This window comes from Cnephaeus nilssonii (genome assembly GCF_951640355.1).
Source record: "Cnephaeus nilssonii genome assembly, chromosome: 3".
Classification (NCBI taxonomy): domain Eukaryota; kingdom Metazoa; phylum Chordata; class Mammalia; order Chiroptera; family Vespertilionidae; genus Cnephaeus; species Cnephaeus nilssonii.
In genome coordinates, this window is record NC_137074.1 from 41057466 (window position 1) to 41077526 (window position 20061).

Genomic DNA, 20061 nt, shown 5'->3' on the forward strand with positions numbered 1-20061 from the left:
TCCAGAAAATCATACTTTCCATATACGATACATAGTATTCCGTAGATAAAGCCAAGTATTACAATATCCCAAACCACTCATCTATAAAAAAAAAACTTCCCATAGATTAAAGGTCTGAAGTCAAAAGCGCAGGAAAAAATCAATTCAACTGGAGAAACCAAGATGGCGGCATAGGTAAGCACCTAAACTGCAGCCTCGCACAACAATTTCAAAACTACAACTAAAAGACAGAACGGACATCATCCAGAACCACAGGAAAGCTGGCTGAGTGGAAATTCTACAACTAGAAGGAAAGAGAAAAGCTCACGGAGAATCAGAGCAGCTGCAAAGGGCTGAGGTACGGAGACACGCGCACAGAGAAGAAGGGTGGCTGAGTGCCTGGCTGGCTTTCTCTGGCGGGAGGGAGAAGAAAGCTCCCGAATGCACTGAACCCCAGTTCCGACTGCACTGAACCCCAGTTCCAGGCGAGGCCCTGTGGACCCAGGCTCATATGGGGGGAGTCTGGACAGTCAGGTAGAGAGAAAGGCACACGGAGACTCGGGGGAGCCATGGCGGGCAGGGGTCTGGAGGCGCACGCGCAAGTGCGCGCAGAGAGGACTGACTGCTGAGGTTGCCGCTGGCTTTCCCTAGCGGGAGGGAGTTGGAAGCTCCCGACTGCACTGAACCCCAGTTCCGACTGCACTGAACCCCAGTTCCGGGCGAGCCCCTGGGGACCCAGGCTCTTACGGGGGGAATCTGGACTGTCAGGCGGAAACTCGGGGGAGCCGCGAAAGGCAGAGGTCTGGAGGCATGCGCGCAAGTGCGTGCAGAGAGGACTGACTGCTGAGTGCGCCGCTGGCTTTCTCTAGCTGGAGGGAACCAGAAGCTCCCCACTGCGCTGAACTCCAGTTCCGGGGGAGAATCTGGGAATCCAGATTCATTGGGGGAGAAACTGGACTGTCTGGCAGCGGGCAAAACTCGAGGGCGGCTTTCTCTCAGAGATGCTTGCAGCGATTACCGAGGGACACTGAGACCCAGGGGCCTCATAGGGCAGGGCTGAAGGGAAGCCAAGGCTGTCTGCTCAGCCCTGAGACTCCGCCCCATCCAAGCTGAGCACAGAGGCTTTTGCAATTTTGCAAGTCTTCTCTCATAAGGCTGTCTCCAGCACAGAACTTCTTCCGGCGTAGACACAGCTGATCCTCACAGCCAACTGGCCTGGAGGTCAATTCCTCCCATTGATACCAACAACAATCAAGACTTAACTACAACAAGGCTGTACACACAGTCCACAAAGGGGTGCACCAAGAGTGTCCACCTCAGGTAACTGCTAGGAGGCTGAGCCACTGGCCAATATAGGACAACTAGCACACAAAGCTACCCTACCAACTCAGGGAAGCAGTGAAAATGCAGAGACAAAGAAACAGATCACAAACAAAAGAAATGGAGGAAAACAAACGACTGGATGGAGAGTTCAAAACCATGGTTATAAGGTTTTTCAAGAATTTCCTAGAAAAGGCTGATAAATTTAGCGAGACCCTCGAGGATATGAAAAAGGACCAACTAAAAATTAAACATACACTGACTGAAATAAAGAATATTATACAGAGACCCAACAGCAGACTAGAGGACCGCAAAAATCAAGTCAAAGATTTGAAATACAAAGAAGGAAAAAACACTCAACCAGAAAAGCAAAAAGAAAAAAGAATCCAAAAAGTTGAAGATAGTGTAAGAAGCCTCTAGGACAACTTTAAGCATACCAACATCTGAATTATGGGGGTACCAGAAGAAGAGAGAGAGCAAGATACTGAAAACCTATTTGAAGAAATAATGACAAAAAACTTCCCCCACCTGGTGAAAGAAATAGACTTACAAGTCCAGGAAGTGCACAGAAACCCAAACAAAAGGAATCCAAAGAGGACCACACCAAGACACATCATAATTAAAATGCCAAGGGCAAAAGACAAAGAGAGAATATTAAAAGCAGCAAGAGAGAAACAGTTAGTTAGCTACAAGGGAGCACCCATACGACTGTCAGCTGATTTCTCAACAGAAACTATGCAGGCCAGACGGGAGTGGCAAGAAATATTCAAAGTGATGAATACCAAGAACCTACAACCAAGATTACTCTACCCAGCAAAGCTATCATTCAGAATTGAAGGTCAGATAAAGAACTTCACAGATAAGAAAAAGCTAAAGGAGTTCATCACCACCAAACCAGTATTATATGAAATGCTGAAAGGTATTCTTTAAGAAGAGGAAGAAGAAAAAAGTAAAGATAAAAATTATGAACAACAAATACATATCTATCAACAAGTGAATTAAAAATCTGAGGAACAGAATAAACTGGTGAATATAATAGAATCAGGGGCATAGAAAGGGAGTGGACTGATAATTCTCAGGGGGAAAGGGGTGTGGGGGGTGTGGGAAGAGACTGGACAAAAATCGTACACCTATGGATAAGGACAGTGGGGGGGAGGTAAGGGCAGAGGTGGGGTGGGAATCGGGTGGAAGGGAGCTATGGGGGGGAAAAGGAGAAATAATTGTAATAATCTGAACAATAAAGATTAAATTTAAAAAAAAATCAATTCAACTAACAAGCAAAGTTCTGCAAGAAAGCCAGGCTAAGAATCTGAGGAATAACTAGAAATCCTCTTCCCTTTCACCTGTACAGAGGCAGTATATGGTTAGTGAAGAGTGCAGACTCTCAAGCCAGACAGGCAGCATTTCAATCCTACCTGTGCCTCTTAATTGCTGTGTGATTTTGGGAAAATTACTCAATCTCTGAGCGCTTCAATTTCTTCATCTGTAAACAGGGTGTGAATGTTATTAATTCAGGTTAAATTCTAAGAACTGTAACTAGCACATACATAGTAAGTCCTCTTTACAAGTGCATGACCAAAGAATAATAAACACTCCAGAGAAAAAAAGTAATTGTGTAAATGGTAAAGTAAGAATGATAACTATAATCAGAAAACTAGCAGCTAATATTTATTTGAACTCCTACTGTGTACCAACTATGCAAGGTGGTTATCTTTGATTTCATTTTACAAATGAGGAAACCAAGCCTCAGAGCTCAATTTATCTAAGGACACAGACTTGTCTAAAAGGCAACAGAGCCTGGTGCCTAACTTCAAGGCAGGGTCTTTCCATTTGCTCTATCTACACTGTCATCAAGTAAAAGAGGAAAAGGGCAAAAGTGCAAACCCTGTGTGTGCACTGGGGGGAGGAGGTGAATTGTGAACAGTATTTCTTCACGTAGTTTTATAGAAAAGTTAAATAATCAATTGACCATTCCCCTTTCAAATGTAAACAATCTGCATTCTGAATAAAATGTACCCATTAAGCTTATAACCGAACTCAAAAGGGTAATTTAGGGATGGAACTTCCCTTTTAGAGTTTCCTGGGAGGGAAGAGGGTGGGAAAAGAGAGGGATAGGTTATTTTTAAGATAAGTAATTCAACAGGAAGAAAAATGTGTTTGTAGTCCGGTAAGTCTGTTTTTTAAAAGATGACCATAATCTATAGCTTTAAATGTGGAAAGGAGGCAATAAAAGTCAGGTTTCCTTTTCCAATGAGAAGACTTGAAACCCAGAGGAAAATACAAATACATGTACAGGCTATGGCCAGAAAATATAAGCAAATATGTAAAATTTCAAATATTAAGAAAGACAAAACCCCTCCATATTCTTTTAAATACAATCTACAGTTTAGAAACATTACTTATGGTTTGGCCTGTGACTCTTATCATTCATCTGTAAACTTCCTGCACTCTGAAGGACAAAATGAACTCTTCTTTAAGAGGTGCTATACTACTATTATATCAAGTCAAATATGGAATATATAATTATTATATACTATACAATTAGTATACCCAATGATGTTTTATATTATGGCAATTAACCTGGGAAAAAGTTCAGAAAGTATACCTGTAAGATCCAAACTTACAATCTGTATTTTTTTTTTTAAAGAACTTTTCTCACAGGCTTAAAAAAATTCTGTTAATGGAAATTTAAAGGTTTTTCTCTTCCCCATTCACAGAATTAGATTATTCAAAAGATGACTACCATGTAAATGTAATGTTTTGATTCTGGTTCAGAGAAAACTGTTTTGCCTATTAAAAAGTTATTTTTGCTAATTCCAGATTATCTACGAATATAGGATAGAAATTACCTCCTTAAAATACTTGTGTTAGTTATCACATTTCAATTGATTCTTCCAAACTTACTGCTTCAACTTCTAACAAGCAGTCAAGGTAGCTCCTCTCCATACACTTTTTTTCTTTTTTTTTTTTAAATATATTTTTATTGATTTCAGAGAGAAGGGAGAGGGAGAGAGATAGAAACATCAATGAGGAGAATCACTGATCGGCTGCCTCCTGCACACCCCACACTGGGGATTGAGCCCACAACCCAGGCATGTGCCCCTGACCTGAATGGAACCTGAGACCCTTCAGTCCACAGGCCAAAGCTCCATCTACTGAGTCAAACCAGCCAGGGAAGACATATTTTCTTTAAAAAAATCAGCCCTAGCTGGTTTGGCTCAGTGGATACAGCGTCAGCCTGCAGACCAAAGGGTCCCAGGTTCGATTCCAGTCAAGGGCCCACCGTACCTCGGTTGCAGGCTCCTCTCGGCCCAGGCCCTGGTCGGGGGACATGTAGGAGAGGCAACCAATCAATGCGTTTCTCTCTCAGCAATGTTTCTCTCTCTTTCCCTCTCTTCCTCTCTCTCTAAGAAATCAATAGAAAAATATCCTTGGGTGAGGATTAAAAAAAAAAATCAAAATACAAGAATGTTACTAACAAGAAAATAAAGAATTAAATGAGAGTTTTAAGTTCCATAGTTAATGAACTTATGATGACTAACACTCAACAATCACGCAGTATGTTTCATAAAGAGAATAAATGATCCCTGAAAAAAATGAAGTCTCCCAATTCTAATATTTAGTAAGTTCAGAAATATAGGAATCTTATGAATAATAGATAAGCCTCTAAATGTGTATTGAAATGAAAAACATAACAAAGGAATGGGCCATGTCAACTTATCTCTGTTGCTGAACACTTGTTCAGTGTTGAGGGCTGAAAAGTGTATTACAAGAGTGCTTTTCCAAAGTTAAGTTCCTTAGAAAAAACTCTTTAAATCTCTTAAATTTTTACAATGAAAACAAGCAGCCTAATCACTGATTACGCACTAATTATATAAATGGGTTCCACATAGTAATAAAAGATGATTTAGGGACATTTTTTCCCTTCTGTTTTTGCTTTTTCTTAGGTGGGGGGTATACACCTAAAGTGACTAGGCAAACTAGATAGTCAGCAGGTTATTCAAGAGCTTGTTTGTGTCCACAAAGCAACTGAATCCTATTTGGAACTATTTCTCTTCTTCAAATGTCATGGCTAACACTATCACAGGGTGAACAATACATACTGAAACTTAAAAGGGGGATTTCTCACAGATTTTCACTATGGACCTAATCTCTGAGGCCACTTGACTCAAATAAGCTCAGCTGTTTTAAAATTTAAAAAGAAGACCACTACTGCAATGAGTTTATTTTACATTCAACTTTTTTACTGTATGTACCAAAAGTTTTAATTTTTCAATTACTTAAATGTTTAGGTGAAATAACTTGATTATGTATGGAAATAACTATCCAATATAAGGAAGAAACCAGAGTGAAACTAATAAAAAAATTCCACACCTATACCAAAAGGGTGCTCGCTGAGTATTTGTTTGTTGTGTTGTTTTTTAAGAGGGGGTAAAGTGTGTAATGAGAGACCAAGCTTCTAATCCCTGCTCTGCCACATACTGGCTCCTTACGCTGGTCATATCATTTAGAACTGATAAATATTCATTTCCACATATGTTAAGAGGAAGTAGCAGTAACTACCTCACAAACTGGAGTGGAAAATAAAATAACGGTGGTAAATTAACCAGCAAACAGTATGTTCTCAATAAAGGTTAATATCCTCCTTTCTCCCCAGTGGCCCAGTTTTCAGCATGTAGCCATTAAACTATACACAAACTACTAGAACATATTCAAAAGCAATCTATGAAAGATATTTCTGTGCTGTTTTAACTAGGTAAAACTCAACAGTCAGCTAGTTTTTACTGAATATTGGACAGTCATTTTAAAGAGAATTCAAAACTCACAGAAGCTTCATGGTAAAGAAAACTATAATACGGGTTTTGTCTTCAAAAACTGCTTTAAAAATAATTATTATAATATTGCAATAGCACACTATGGAACAGCAGAAACAAGGTCCATCATACCACTCAGAATCCTTCAGTGGGTTCCCATTCGTCTTGGAATAAAAACCCAATATCCTTTCAATGCCCACCCATGCCCATCTCCACTCCTCATCACTCAGACCTCATCTACTCCAATGCTAACATGACACTGTGTGGGGGAGAGGGAGCCCCATACAAACTGCTCCAGCAACACTGATCTCAATGTTCCTCAAATCTCTCCCCACCGTATTTCTGTGGGACTCACTCATTCATCTCCTAGTCTGCTCAAAATTCACCTCACCAGTAGTGAAGACACCATTTTGCAACCCCACTTCCACTGCACCCCAGCACTCTCAATTCCCCTCCCTAAAAGGGCTTTTCTCCGATAGCACTTAACACCTTCTAACATAGTAGGGAAGAAAAAGATATACTATGTTTATTATCTGTCTCTGCTGACTAAAATGTAGCTCTCACCAGAGCAGGGATTTTCATCTTTCAGTTAAACAAACTACACACACACACACACACACACACACACACACACACACACATATATCCCCAGTGCCTAGAACAATGCCTGGCACCTAATAGGTATTTAATAAATAATCATCAAAATTAAAGCCCTTCTTTAATTTGCTTTTATATATATAGTCAAACAAATGTAAAACAAGTTCTTAAAGAGACAATCTTGAACAGGCCTATAGTCATTCGGACTTATAAACACTGGTATTTTTGTTCAAAATACAATCTTAAATTTCAAAGTCCGCACATTTTTTAAAAAATTAAAAAACAGTAATTAACATCATTAATCATTCATTCATTTAAATTTTATTTAAAATATTCATCAATAATACTTGGGTTTTCATGTTTAAGTGAGTAATATATTTTATTTTCAAATCCAATTTTCAACCATTTCTACAGATTTCATGTGAGTCAGAAGACTGATTGTATCACAAATACTGGGGGAAATAGTAAGCCAGGAGAAAATAGTTTCAATTCTACAACAAACAATTTTGCAACCTTGAACCTCAAAACCTCCTTGATCCTCAATTTCTTCTTTTGTGAAGGGGGAGTAAATAGATGATCTCTGGAGTCATTTTAGGTCTAAAAATTCTATGATACTGTGAGTCAAAAATCTAGTAGGTTACACAGTCTACACACTTCTCACACCTCTAATAAAAATCATGCGGATGGCTCAGTGATTGAGCTTCCACCTATGAACCAGGAGGTCACAGTTTGATTCCCAGTCAGGGCACATACCCGGATTGCGGCCGATCCCCAGTGTGGGGCGTGCAGGAGGCATCATTGATGTTTCTCTTTTTCTCTCTCTCCCCATTCCTCTCTGAAATCAATAATATACATATATAAAAATCATTAGAACCAAAATTTTTAGTTGAATGGAACTTTAGAAATCATCAAATCCAATTATGTCATCTTAAAAATAAGAAAACCCAAAAATTCTGACCACTTTTTAAAAGATTTTCAGGAGTAACAGAATATTGTCTACTTTCTGAATTATTTTTAAAGTTATCTGAACAATCTTTTTTTATATATATTTTTTATTGATTTTTTACAGAGAGGAAGGTAGAGGGATAGAAAGCTAGAAACATCGATGAGAGAGAAACATCGACCAGCTGCCTCCTGCACACCCCCTACTAGGGATGTGCCCGCAACCAAGGTACATGCCCTTGACCGGAATCGAACCTGGGACCTTTAAGTCCGCAGGCCGACGCTCTATCCACTGAGCCAAACCGGTTTTGGCTGAACAATCTTTTTTCTTATACAAAATATTTCAGATTATCCCATCATTTAAGCTTGCCCCCAAATTGACAACACGTGTCCTAGCAATGGGCTGCATTACACACACAGCAAAACAAAACAAAAAAACATGAGTCCAAAAACTACACTGAGAAACAATTATAAGAAACTTATAAAACAATTTTTAACCAGAAAACTCTTATGGCCTAACTTCTATTAGGGCCCACGGTGATTTAGTTTCTAAACTAACTAGAGCATAGCAAGACAATTCAATTCTAGTGACATGATCTGAGTTCAGCCACAGAAGTGTTTTAAATTAGTAATATCTTGTCACTACTGGTATAATTAGATGAGTTATGGCTAAGATCCAAAACTAGCTATTTAATATTAACAAAAGGACAGAAGCTTACAAGCTCCAATCCAAGTTGAACTCTCAGGTGGAGCACACGAGAAACCTGAATTCCTGAACAGGTGATGCGCATTATCAGGACCTTGGCTTTCAACAGGATGCTGCTGACTGGGAGGTTACTAAGAACAGAACACATTTCCATGCCCTCTCAGCGCTTACAGGGAGTTACAGCTCCTCGCTTTAGGCTTACTACGCATCTACATGCCAAGCGTCTGGGAACCTGAGGAGTAATGTCTAAGACAGTCATAATACCTAAGAAACTAGAAACTGTTTAGACGCCCCAGTGGACCTTTGAACACTGTAATATCAATCCCAACACTGACCTGTACTTGATGACCAAGTTTTCTTACAAGCAGTAAATTTGTATGGAACTTCCCCTAGAATATAAATCTTGAAAAAAAATATAGCAAACTAAGCGACACATCTATATGACACCAAAAATTCTGCCAAGTTGGAAGCTGGGGCTAGATTAAGTGTCATTCAGCAGAAATAAGACCAACTAAAAACAAAAGACACTGGGGCATTCCCTTAGCACAGACACACACGCAGGCACCCTCCTCAAAGAGGCCTTTATGCTGCCCATGAGCCCACGGACAACAATATCATTTTTACTGTCTATTCACACAGTAACCTGCCTGGAATTCAACTCATGCTCAGACTTTTAAGGACAAGCATCGCTTCTGAAAAACAAAGAGTCCCACAGAGTCAGGTACATCACCACCAAAATGTAAACATAACTTGACCACCGCGTTAAATACTGTTGTTTTTCCCCCCAAACAAGCAAAATGAAACAAAAACAAAAACAGAAGGGGGGGGGGGAATCACTTGACAAACTGTTTTTTTTTTAAAAATCACAAGTGGTTTTTTTAACTGGCGCAATAAAGCAACCACTCCTCCCACCCCAAGCACATAAAATATGTGCTCAAAAGCTAGCCGGTCTGTTTCTCCTCCTTTCCTGAAATTAGAACAGGTTGCACTTCCGTACTCCCCGCCCCCCCCCCCGCCCCGGCCCCCCAAGCCCCGCGGTCCCCGGGGCTCCCGGCGGAGAAGTGAAGATCACCGCCTCCCACGGGCCGGAGAAACTCCTGCTCCCGCTGGGGACGCGCGGAGCGGGGATGGAGAGAGGCGAGGGCGGACCCCCGCCCCAATCACGGCCGCCCGAGACCCGCGGTGCAGGCGCCGGCGGCGGGGAGCTCGGCAAAGTCCTTCCCTCGGCCGGGGCGGGGGGAGGCTCCGCACCCGGAACCGCGACCCGGTCCGGGCCAGACACAATGGAGCCGGCGGCCCGGCAGGAGCGGGGCCGTTGCCGTCCCCTCCCCCCCTGCCCAACGCCTCCCCCCGCGCTCGGCCCGGCGAGGGCACCGGGGGCCGCTCCGCGCCCCAAACTCCCGGGCTCCCGACTAGGCCCGGCTCCGCTCCGCCTCCTCGGCTCTCGCGTAGCGGCGGCGCCGGCGGGAAGGGGCGCAGGAGGCAGGGAAGGCGGGAGCCGAGCCGCCGGGGAGCGGAGCGGAGCGCAGGCCGCGGGCCGGGCTCGGGGCGGCGGGGTCGCCGCGGGGCGGAGGGGCGGGCGGGTGCGCGGCGGCGCGGCCCCGGCGGCGGCGGCGGGCGGGCGGGCGGGCGGCCGGGTGCCTCACCATGTTGGTGTCCTCCAGGCCTCTCCCCTCCTCCTCCGGCTCCGCAGCGAATGGACGGCGGCGGCGGCGGCGGCTCCTCTCACGGGCTCGCCGGGCTCCCGCTCATGCGCAGTGCGGCCGGCCCGGCGCGGCCCGAGGAGGCAGCCCGGGGCCTGGGAGGCGGAGGGACGGGCGGGGGGCGGGAGCCCCGCGCGGGGGTTCCCCGGGGCGCGGGGTCTCCCGGGCGGGGGGGGGGGGGGGGGCGGTGCTGGGGCGGGGACGCCGGCGGGGCAGGGGGCGACGCACGCCCTCCGCGCGCCGACATCCTCCCGCCGCCCGCGGGCTCCGGCGGGGAGGGGGCGCTGGGCACCCGCTTCCTGCGCTCCTTCCGCCGGCGGACCGCCCGGCCGGGTCTACACGGGCTCCGGGAGGCGGGAGCCGCGGCCAATGAGTTGTGCAGCGAGGGGCGGCTGGAAGGGATCGGACGAGGGGCGCTAGCTCCATCCCAAACCACCCCATCCGTACGAAAGAAGCAGAAAATAGTGAAAGCCTCACCCCACGTTCTCTTCTCCCCTCCACCCCCAGTTCCAGCATCTGGACGGCATCAGGTCCCCCACGTGGACGTGCTGGGGGAGACCTCGGTCCCGCCGGGCGGGAGCTGCAATGCCCTTTAGGGTGGCGCAGGCTCTTCCCAGACATGAGCGGCCACGGCGAGACCGGGAGCAGAGTCCTGGGGTTCCAGGCGAGGAGGACTGGGCGATCAACACCCCACACGCACTGGACGCGGCTAGTGGGGGAAGTTGCAGGATCAGCGTCGCTGTTTGCTCTAAATTCCCAATCAGTTCACCCTTCCTAGGATAAGTTTTGGGAAGTAATGAACATATTTTTTTCACTGACGACTGACGGACGTCAGGGTGGGTGGACCGTCCGGGCTTGGTTCTAAGTCCCGTGAGGATGAGGGCGCCAGGATTGTGAGCTGGGGTCAAGCGGACAAGTATGCTGCAGGCAGTACAAAATGCTCTGTGGAGTGGTCCCTGCCCGTAAGAAACTGACTATCCTACTGGAGAGATGAGACACCTTTCACACACGAAGGAAGGAAATAAAGAGAGAATAAAGCAAAGGTCAGAAAATCACAACCAGGAATCAGCCCAAAGTTAAGGTGTTTCAGAACAGAATCAACCTCAGTGGAGGTGTTACCACCCTCACCTCTAACGACCTTCCCCCCCTACACCTCACCCCCCAACACGACCAGGTATAAGCTACCAGGTCAACAGTATAACTTCATGACTTTGAAGTTCTTATTCAGGCAGTAGAACTTGGGCAACTCCTGGGGGCCTCCTAATGCTTCCTGGAGCCAACCAATATCAGGAGTTCCCAGCACTCTGCCAACACAGACACTCATCCATTCTCCCCACCAATCTTGAGTGGGCACATCCTAATAGGCCACGCTGCTTGCTAGGCTTTGGGAAATCAGCTCTGTGAGATCTGCCTCATGCAGCAAGGCCCAAGCTGGGCCACACCCATGGCCTTTGACCTGAAATAGCAACTACACCTAGGGTCTTAATGAAGAAGATTCACTGTATCTCTGTTTCCCTACACTGTTATATTTCACTGAGATGTTAGCTCATAGGTTTTCTTAAGCTTTTGCCTAATTGCCAACTCCAGTGGACAGTCCTTAGTTCACATTCTATTTGACCTCTCTCTTGCATTTAAACATTTCCCCAAGTTTCCTCTCCAGCATTTTGCATGATCCCCTTTCTTCCACATTTACCCCTTCCCCTGTGAGCACTCTCCTTTGCTGACTCAACTCTCATTGGCTCTCAAATGCTGGGTTTTCCAGAACCATCCCTGAATCTCTTCCTGCATACAACCTGTGTCATGCTCTCACTCACATTCCCACAATGTCAATTACTACCTTTTTGTTGTTGTTAATCTTCACTAGAGGATATTTTCCCCATTGATATTTTTAGAGAGAGTGGAAGGGAGTGGGAGAGAAAGAAACATCGATGTGAGAGAGACACATTGATTGGTTGCCTCCTGAACGTGTCCCGACTGAGACCAGGGATCAAGCCTGCAACCGAGAGGCCCTTGACTGGAATCGAACCCAAGACTCTTAGTCCTCGGGCTGGTGCTCTAACCACTGAGCAACTGGCTAGGGCTCAACTACTCCTTTATCTGAGAAGTCCTAAATCTTGGCTTCCAGCTCATTTTGGTCATTCCAGAAGTCCATCAATATTGACAAATCCAAACCTGCTTTTCCTCCTGTCTTTTTACCAAATCATCCAAACTAGACATGTAAGAGTCCTCCACAACTTCTTCTACCTCATCCTCCTTAATCTAATCGGTCACCAAGACTCACTTTTACCTCCTAAATAACTTTGAATCTGCACTCTACCCTCCCCACCCCTCAGCCAAGCTGTTACCATATCTCTTCTCATCTTATCAGTAGCCTCTTGACTAATCTCCTGGCCTCTACTCTTTCCCCACCTCTCTGTAATACAAATCTGAATTTGTTCCTTAAAATACTCCAGTGGCTCCATAAACTTGAGCCTCTATGGTGTGGCCTATAAGCCTTTCTCCCCATAATCTGTCCACTCACCTGGCCATTTCCCACCACCTTCCACAGCACCTCAGATGTCAGTTTTAACCATCCGAAGGTGCCCTGCTCCTTCATGTCTCCTTGCTTTCTCTCATTCTGCTATCCTTGGCATACTTGCTAACACTGACCAAGGGCTTCCCATGCACCATGGACTAATTTAAACCAATGATACATACTAACTCACATAATCCTCACTTTGATCCTATGAACTATGCCCAGTGAATATGCCTATTCTGCAGAGAAGGCCCTAAAGCACAGGAGACTAAATAACATGCCTAAGGCTCCTCTGCTGGTATGTAGGAGAGCTGGGATTTAAACCCAGATACTGTAGTGTGTCTACAGAGTCTATTCTCTTAACCACCACTCTGTATTTCCCACCAAGTCCTCATACTCAATTCAAACACCACCTTCTCTGTGTCTCCTGACCTCATTCCTGATTCTAGCACTTCTGTGACACCTTGCATATACTTTGTTGCACTTATGACATCATATGATAATCCTTTGCCTACATGACCACCTCCCCTGCCAGACTGTGTACTGCTCCAGGCCAGAGACTCGGTTGCACACATCTTCAAGTTTTCAGTGTCAAAGTGAATGCCTGGCATATATGACACATATATACTACATGGTAATGGTTGCATAAATTAAAAGGAAGAAGATGTCTAACTGATGTCTGTCGATATGCCTTAAGACTATGCCTACATTGTTTGCTATTGTAATGGAATGTCTGTCCTCCTTGGCAGATGTATATTATACCATATGGTCAGATGGTAAATGTAGTAGCAACTGTATCCATTGCTGCACTTCCAAGCTATAGTAGTGAATGTGAAATGGAGACTTATTACTCAATCACTGTTATTGAGTGAGGGAAACATTTGTTAAAGTTATCCTGATTATTTTTTTAAAATGGAAAAATCCTGAAGATAAAGCATAAATTACAAGATTTGATTAAATAAAGACTATTCATTTAACATGTTCATAGTACTTTTTTTCATCATTAATTTTCAGATAATTAAGGCTTTGAGATTGTTTTAAACACAAAACTCATAAAGATTATCTTCTGTGGTGACAAGCTCAATACAATAATAAGAAATAAGAGGGAAATTTCTAACTAAAATCCACTATCCTCATTCTCCCTCTCTCTATAGACAGACATAGATATATATTGTATATCTCTATATACACACATATATATGTCACATAGCTCATACATACATATATATTCATTGTACACCTCTAGCTATATAAACAAATTAGTACAAAGTATTTGTAGATAGTGTAATTTTTCAAGGTAAAACAAGCAACTATTTGAAATAACTGTTACCTGAGATCCTTAAAAATCCATTTAGACTAAATATATTCACTGATAAAATTGTTGCAGCTCTGTTTAAGGAACTGTGTAAAACCAAGAATTCCATACTTTTAAAATCTGTCTTTTAGCAAAGAGAAAGAGCAGGAGTGATCTGAGAAGACAGACTGCTAACATGTCTGGTAGTTCATCCAGCTAGAATTAAGCCTGCAAGGTAACTATGTGTACATAGTTACAGTTCAAAGGCATTATGCTGGGATGCACAGCCACCACCTTCCCACACTTAACTTGGGTGGACTCAGTTTTGCCCAACATTTACATAAATGTGCTTATTGAATTCAAGCTTGCCTATTTATAAATACGTAAGAGTAAAACATTTTAAAGGGTGAAGCAGGCCTCGGGGGCAGGGGTAAGCCCAATGTAGCTGCAGGAAATCTAACGTGAGAGCCAGAGTCCCAGATTCATGCCAAACTCACCAGAATAGCGGAAGCCTTTTGGCTCTCCCCTTCCTGACAAGCGTTACCGGTGAAGCCGAAGAAACGACTGACTGCCTGGGACTTTCTCCCCCACATTCTGAACCATTTGAAGAGGAATCCTTAATCAGGACAAAGGGATAAACCTCAAGGTCTGTCCCTAGGAAACTGGGCACCATTGTCCTCTTCACACAAAAGGGCCAACAAAAGCAGTGTTCCAGTGGGTCACCTTCTAAGTAGGAAAATGGGGATATTTACCAGAGCCAGTCTGTCACCTCAAGGTACATGTGGGTCTGTTGATTTTAGCTGCTCCACACTCATGGTAGAGGAATGGACTTGCGGTAACAGCTCAGACTGGAGGGCCAGCGATGAGAAACCAAGCCCATCACTGATGATGTCACAATGTCCCACTGTCCGAAGGTACTCATCCTGGACCCCCTGCCCTGCCCAGCCCAGCCCAGTCCAGCTTTGTCCCTCCTACATGAGACTGTGGCTCAGCCTGGTGTCTGTCTTGGACAGCTCTAATCAGTTGCAAAGAGTGAATTCATTGAAATCGTAATGGCTTTGAGGTTGTTTTAAGATGATTCAGTAGTACTTTGAGGTTGGTTAGATGATTCAGTAGTACTCTGAAATCCAGGCTGTTTGTCCCTGGATACTTCTGGTATCCTCACCGAGGCATTTTTCACTGGTGATGACAGAGAAAATGCGGGTATTGAATCAACACCTTGCTTTTCTCTCTCTATTCAGAGGGTAATGCATAAGGCTACCCTCTGGGACTCAGTATTCTCAATTACAAAATGAGGTTGAATTGTATTATTTTCTATTAAACCCTAAGTTTATTTGATTTTATCCCGCTAGACTATTATGAGCTGTCCTTAAAGATCAGGAAAGAATAGCTTGGCTCATTCACTCACTCATTCATTCATTCATTCATTCATTTTTAAGTGTATGAAGCACCTAAGCAAGCACTGTCTGACAAATATAATGCAAGCCACAGTGTGAGGCACATATGAAATTTAAAATTTTTAGTAGTGACATAAAGTAAAAAGGAACAAGCTTCACTTGTTTTGTTTTTAATATTTAACCTAAGATATTGGAAATACCAGCATTTCAACATGTACTCAATATAAAATAGTATTCAGATATCTTACGTTCTTTCTTCATAGCATGTCTTTGAAATCTGAGGTGCGTTTTGCACCTAAAGTACATCTTCATTTGGACAAGTCACCTTCCAAGTGTTCAGTGACCACATATGCTACTTGCTGCTATATTGACCAGCACAGGCCTGGGCAGTGGCTGGCCTGGAGAAGATGCTCAACAAATGGGAGTAAATAAGTACTCTTACTTTCAGGAAATAAATGAAAAGCTGGGATATCTATAGATAATCAATAGTATGCATAAAAATATTTAGCATTTAGGAAACTAGCGCAGTTTAGTTGGAGAAAACATGTATCTGGGATAAATGTTTTCAGTGTGTATAGCAAACTAGGAAAATTACCAGTGCAAATTTGTCTACCAAGCACCATTAATGTGCCTGATCATGAACATGTCTTCCTGTTAAATGTGATTTCTGTATAAGAATTGTTCAACCAAAATAAGACATATATGAACCACTGAAACATATCCCACAGGTACTCTGGAGTTTTGAGGTGTGTTTTTCAGGGTTATCCAGTAAATAGGTAAATGGCATTTTCTTTAAGACATGTTTCCCTTTTCAAAGAAATTGTTTGGGATGGATGAAGAGAGAAGAGTTTGGTTCAAGGGAAGGTTTCTGTGCAAATATTGTAAAACTTTAAAAAAGTTAATAGCAGGGTCAGATTAGCCTGTAGCACTGTGAAAGAGAAAGACAAAAATAACAAAATATGAATATTATGAGATTGTCATTTTGAGAATAAATACACAAGAAAGAAGAAGTCAATGAAAGAATCTAATTATGAGGCCTAAATGGATCAATCTGTTGTTGGAGATCAGGGAGAACCCCTCAGGATATTTGAGAAAGAAGATGATTAGGCAAAGTTCTTTGGAGATAAAATGTGATATGGCCGCTCTTAATTGACCAAACGTGAAAGAAAGGAAAATGCTGTGGCTAAAGATCACCACTTCAAGATAAAATAACAAATTTGGGAGAATTTGAAGAGGTCTCTTGATTTTGTTGACAACCTGACCTGGAAGCAGGGTGTGTGGGATGGGGGTTGCGTGGAGAGGAAGGAAGCTTGAAGGTCCATGGTCAGGCCGGACAGGTGAGCTCTGGGGAGGCGTTGGTGACAGCACAATTGGCAGATCAGGTCTGGCTGGAAAGAACACCCCGCGGGAGGGGTCAGGGGAGAGGAAGGGATTCTTTTCATTCCTGATGGATGGCATATAGCCCTGCAGAGTAACAACGTAGCTGTGAAATGTGTAAGAAAACACCCCGCTCAGGCTGGGCACATGTGATGGGGCCACATACCTTGGGTGAAATGTATGTATGGCTCAGAGCCCAGGTTCTTGGGCCAGGTGTGTGTTATTTGGTTGATTTTGACAAGAGTCTAAGAATTGATCCCAGTCCTTCAGGTGAATGATTTCTCAAAAGCAATAATAAATAATATTAAGTCAATTATGAAGTCACTGCAGTTGACGTTTTTTTCTTTTAAAATTTTTTTTCATTTATTTTTTTTGTTTTTAATTTTCTTTTCTGCAGTTGACATTTTTTTTTCATGCAATGTTATCTTTACATTATTTGAAGTTCAGATCCCTTGCTATTTTCTTTTCACATATGTGTTGTCTTCTTTGATCCTCAATTCCCCTGACTGGAAATTTTGGATTAGATAAATTTTTGGTTTGCTTCCAAATTCAAATGTAAGCTTTCCTAAAAATTCCAGGAAGTATGCCCTGGCCTGTGTGGCTCAGTTGGTAGGTGTCTGTCATCCTGTACACTGAAAAGTTGCCAGTTTGATTGCCGATCTATGTTTTGCTCTCACATCCATGTCTCTCTCTCTCTCTCTCCCCCTCCCTCTCTCTCCAAAAAATCAATAAAAAATTTTTTTTAAAAAAATATGTCTTTACTAGAGGCCCATTGCATGAAGATTCATGCAATAGGCCTTCCTTCCCCTGGCTGCCAGCACCGGTTTTCCTCTGGCACCCAGGACCCAGGCCTTCGCTCTGGCTGGAGCATTCAGTCTTAGCTCCAGCCAGAACACCGCTCCTGTAGCTCCCTCTGCCTTCCACCCTCCCCCCTCATAGCAGACGTCCTGCCCCGCCCGGCTGCTCTGCGCCTGCATGCATGCTGCCCAGAGGTCCAGAGTGGCTGGGGCCGCCGCCATATTTGTCAGGTTAATTTGCATACCCACTCCTGATTGGCTGGTGGACATCGCAAAGTGATGGTCAATTTGCATGTTTCTCTTTTATTAGTGTAGGTTGATTTTAGAGAGAGAGGAAAAGATAGGGATAGAGAAATAGAAACATCAATGAGAAAGAAACATGGATCAGCTGCCTCCTGCATGCCTCCTACTGGGGACTGAGCCCACAACCCAGGCATGTGCCCTGATGAGGTATCAAACCAGTAATCTCTTGGTTCATAGGTCAATACTCAACCACTGAGCAACACCAGCTGGGCTCAATAAAAAGATTATTTTTTAATTCCAGGAAGTATCATTGTTCTCACTCAGTCATCTATTTCAACATTCATTGAACACCTGTCAGTGAATACATGTCACAACAGTAAGAAGCCCTAGAAATACAATGAAAGAACCAAACAGTCCCAGGATCCCTGCCCACACACCCTAGGAACTCATTGGAAACTATGAGAGGTGGGAAAGGGTTGTACAAGCCTTGCATCTGGGAAGCCCAGCAGGACTATGGGTAGAGGGGAGTCTGTGTGCAGTAGAAGAGCGTGGGCTTTGAATAACCTGAACCTGTGCTTGAGCCAAATTCTACCATTTATTATGAGGGTGATGTTGGCATATTTCTTAATGTGAGCCCCAGTCCCTTCATCTGTAAAATACCTACCTCAGGGTATGGTGTGAAGAGTAAATGAGACAGGCACTTGACAAGTTGTGGTTGCTCATATGAACAGACTGCTAAGGAGTGAACAAGCCATGAGTCTCAAGCTGAGTTGACTTGGTTTTCAGAACAAGTAGTGAGGTTTAGAAAGGAGTAGTTCTTTCCTGTTACATTTGGATGTCTCTTTAATCAAAAAGCCCCCTCAAGTAGAGCATTGTGATTGCTCTTCACATTTCATAGACTGTAAGATAACCCAAAGCAGCCAATAAGTATTAGGGTTGGCATGCCAGGACCTACATATAGATCAATGGAATAGAATAGAGAACCCAGAAATCGACCCAAACCACTATGCCCAATTAATATTCGACAAAGGAGGCATGAACATACAATGGAATCAATAAGTATTAGGATTACATGATGAGGCAAACACAGGTTAGACCAGTGCCCTCCAAACACCATATCAACACAGATTCTTCTGACACTTGATGTGGCTCTGACATCTGGAAACACTGTGACCAGTAGAGCCAGCTTGATTGGCCACACACACACACACACACACACACACACACACACACACACATATTGTGATCACATTTCTTCCCCAAATCTCAAAGGGCCATGATACAAAGTTAATGATAGTTAATGCATACTCAGAAGACATGTTGCAATCCCCCCGTGCTGCAGAAGGGAAGCAGAAGGTGGCAGCTTCCTCCTCTCCTGTCTGTGATCAGTTTAGCAGTTTGAAATATGTAGGTCCTGGCATGCCATCTGTCTCTGCTCATGTCTGCAATAGACAGACACATAGTGTGCTAGAGGACTCTGGTCAGGTTCTCAGATGGAACACTGATTTTATTTTGGTGGCCAAACCATAGATGAGATCTGGGTTCTACTTTTAAAATAACTTATCAAATTTGTTTCCCCAAAGGAAAAAGAAACAGTTGAATAAATGCAGAAATTACAATAATACAAATTTTTATTTACACATGTCTGTAGAAGCAAAGCAGATGTCAGTCTCACAAGACCAGTATTTTCCTGATTCAAAACAAACAAACAAAAAGACATCAAATGAAATGAAACTACAGGTGAATATCCCTCAAACACAGATGCAAAAACCATTTTAAAATACTAGCAAACTGAGCCCTGGCCAGTGTGGCTCAGTGGAGAGAGTGTCAGACCTCCCACCGAATGGTTGTGGTTTCAATTCCCAGTTAAGGGCATGCACCTGGGTTGCAGGTTCAGTCCCCGATTCACGGTCTTGGTGAGTGCGGAGGCAACCAATTGATGTATCTTTCTCATATCGATGTTTCTCTGTCTCCCCCCCCCACACACACACTCTCTCTAAAAAGCAATGGAAAAATATCCTTGAAGAAGAACAAAGTAGGTGGGATCTCAATTCCAGATATCAAGCTGTATTACAAAGCCACTGTTCTCAAAACAGCCTGGTACTGGCACAAGAACAGACATATAGATCAATGGAGTAGAATAGAGAACCCAGAAATCGACCCAAACCACTATGCCCAATTAATATTCAACAAAGGAGGCATGAACATACAATGGAGTCAAGACAGTCTCTTCAATAAATGGTGTTGGGAAAATTGGACAGATACATGCAAAAAAATGAAACTAGACCACCAACTTACACCATACACAAAAATAAACTCAAAATAGATAAAGGACTTAAACCTAAGTCGGGAAACCATAAAAATACTAGAGGAATCC

General features: G+C 43.5%; 1 protein-coding gene across 3 annotated transcripts in view; it reads right to left on the minus strand.

The window, feature by feature from the left end:
- DCUN1D1 (defective in cullin neddylation 1 domain containing 1) overlaps nt 1-10219 on the minus strand; it is a 44213-nt gene extending 33994 nt beyond the window's left edge. For 2 of the 3 annotated variants that reach the window (XM_079766646.1, XM_079766648.1), the window contains exon 1: nt 10005-10219. In XM_079766646.1, coding sequence (XP_079622772.1) covers nt 10005-10007 — 3 coding nt within the window. In that variant the 5' untranslated portion in view covers nt 10008-10219. Of the gene's footprint in view, nt 1-2714; nt 7709-10004 lie in introns of those variants that run through there. The other variant, XM_079766647.1, reaches the window with a different exon arrangement.
- Between the last annotated feature and the right edge of the window lie 9842 nt (nt 10220-20061).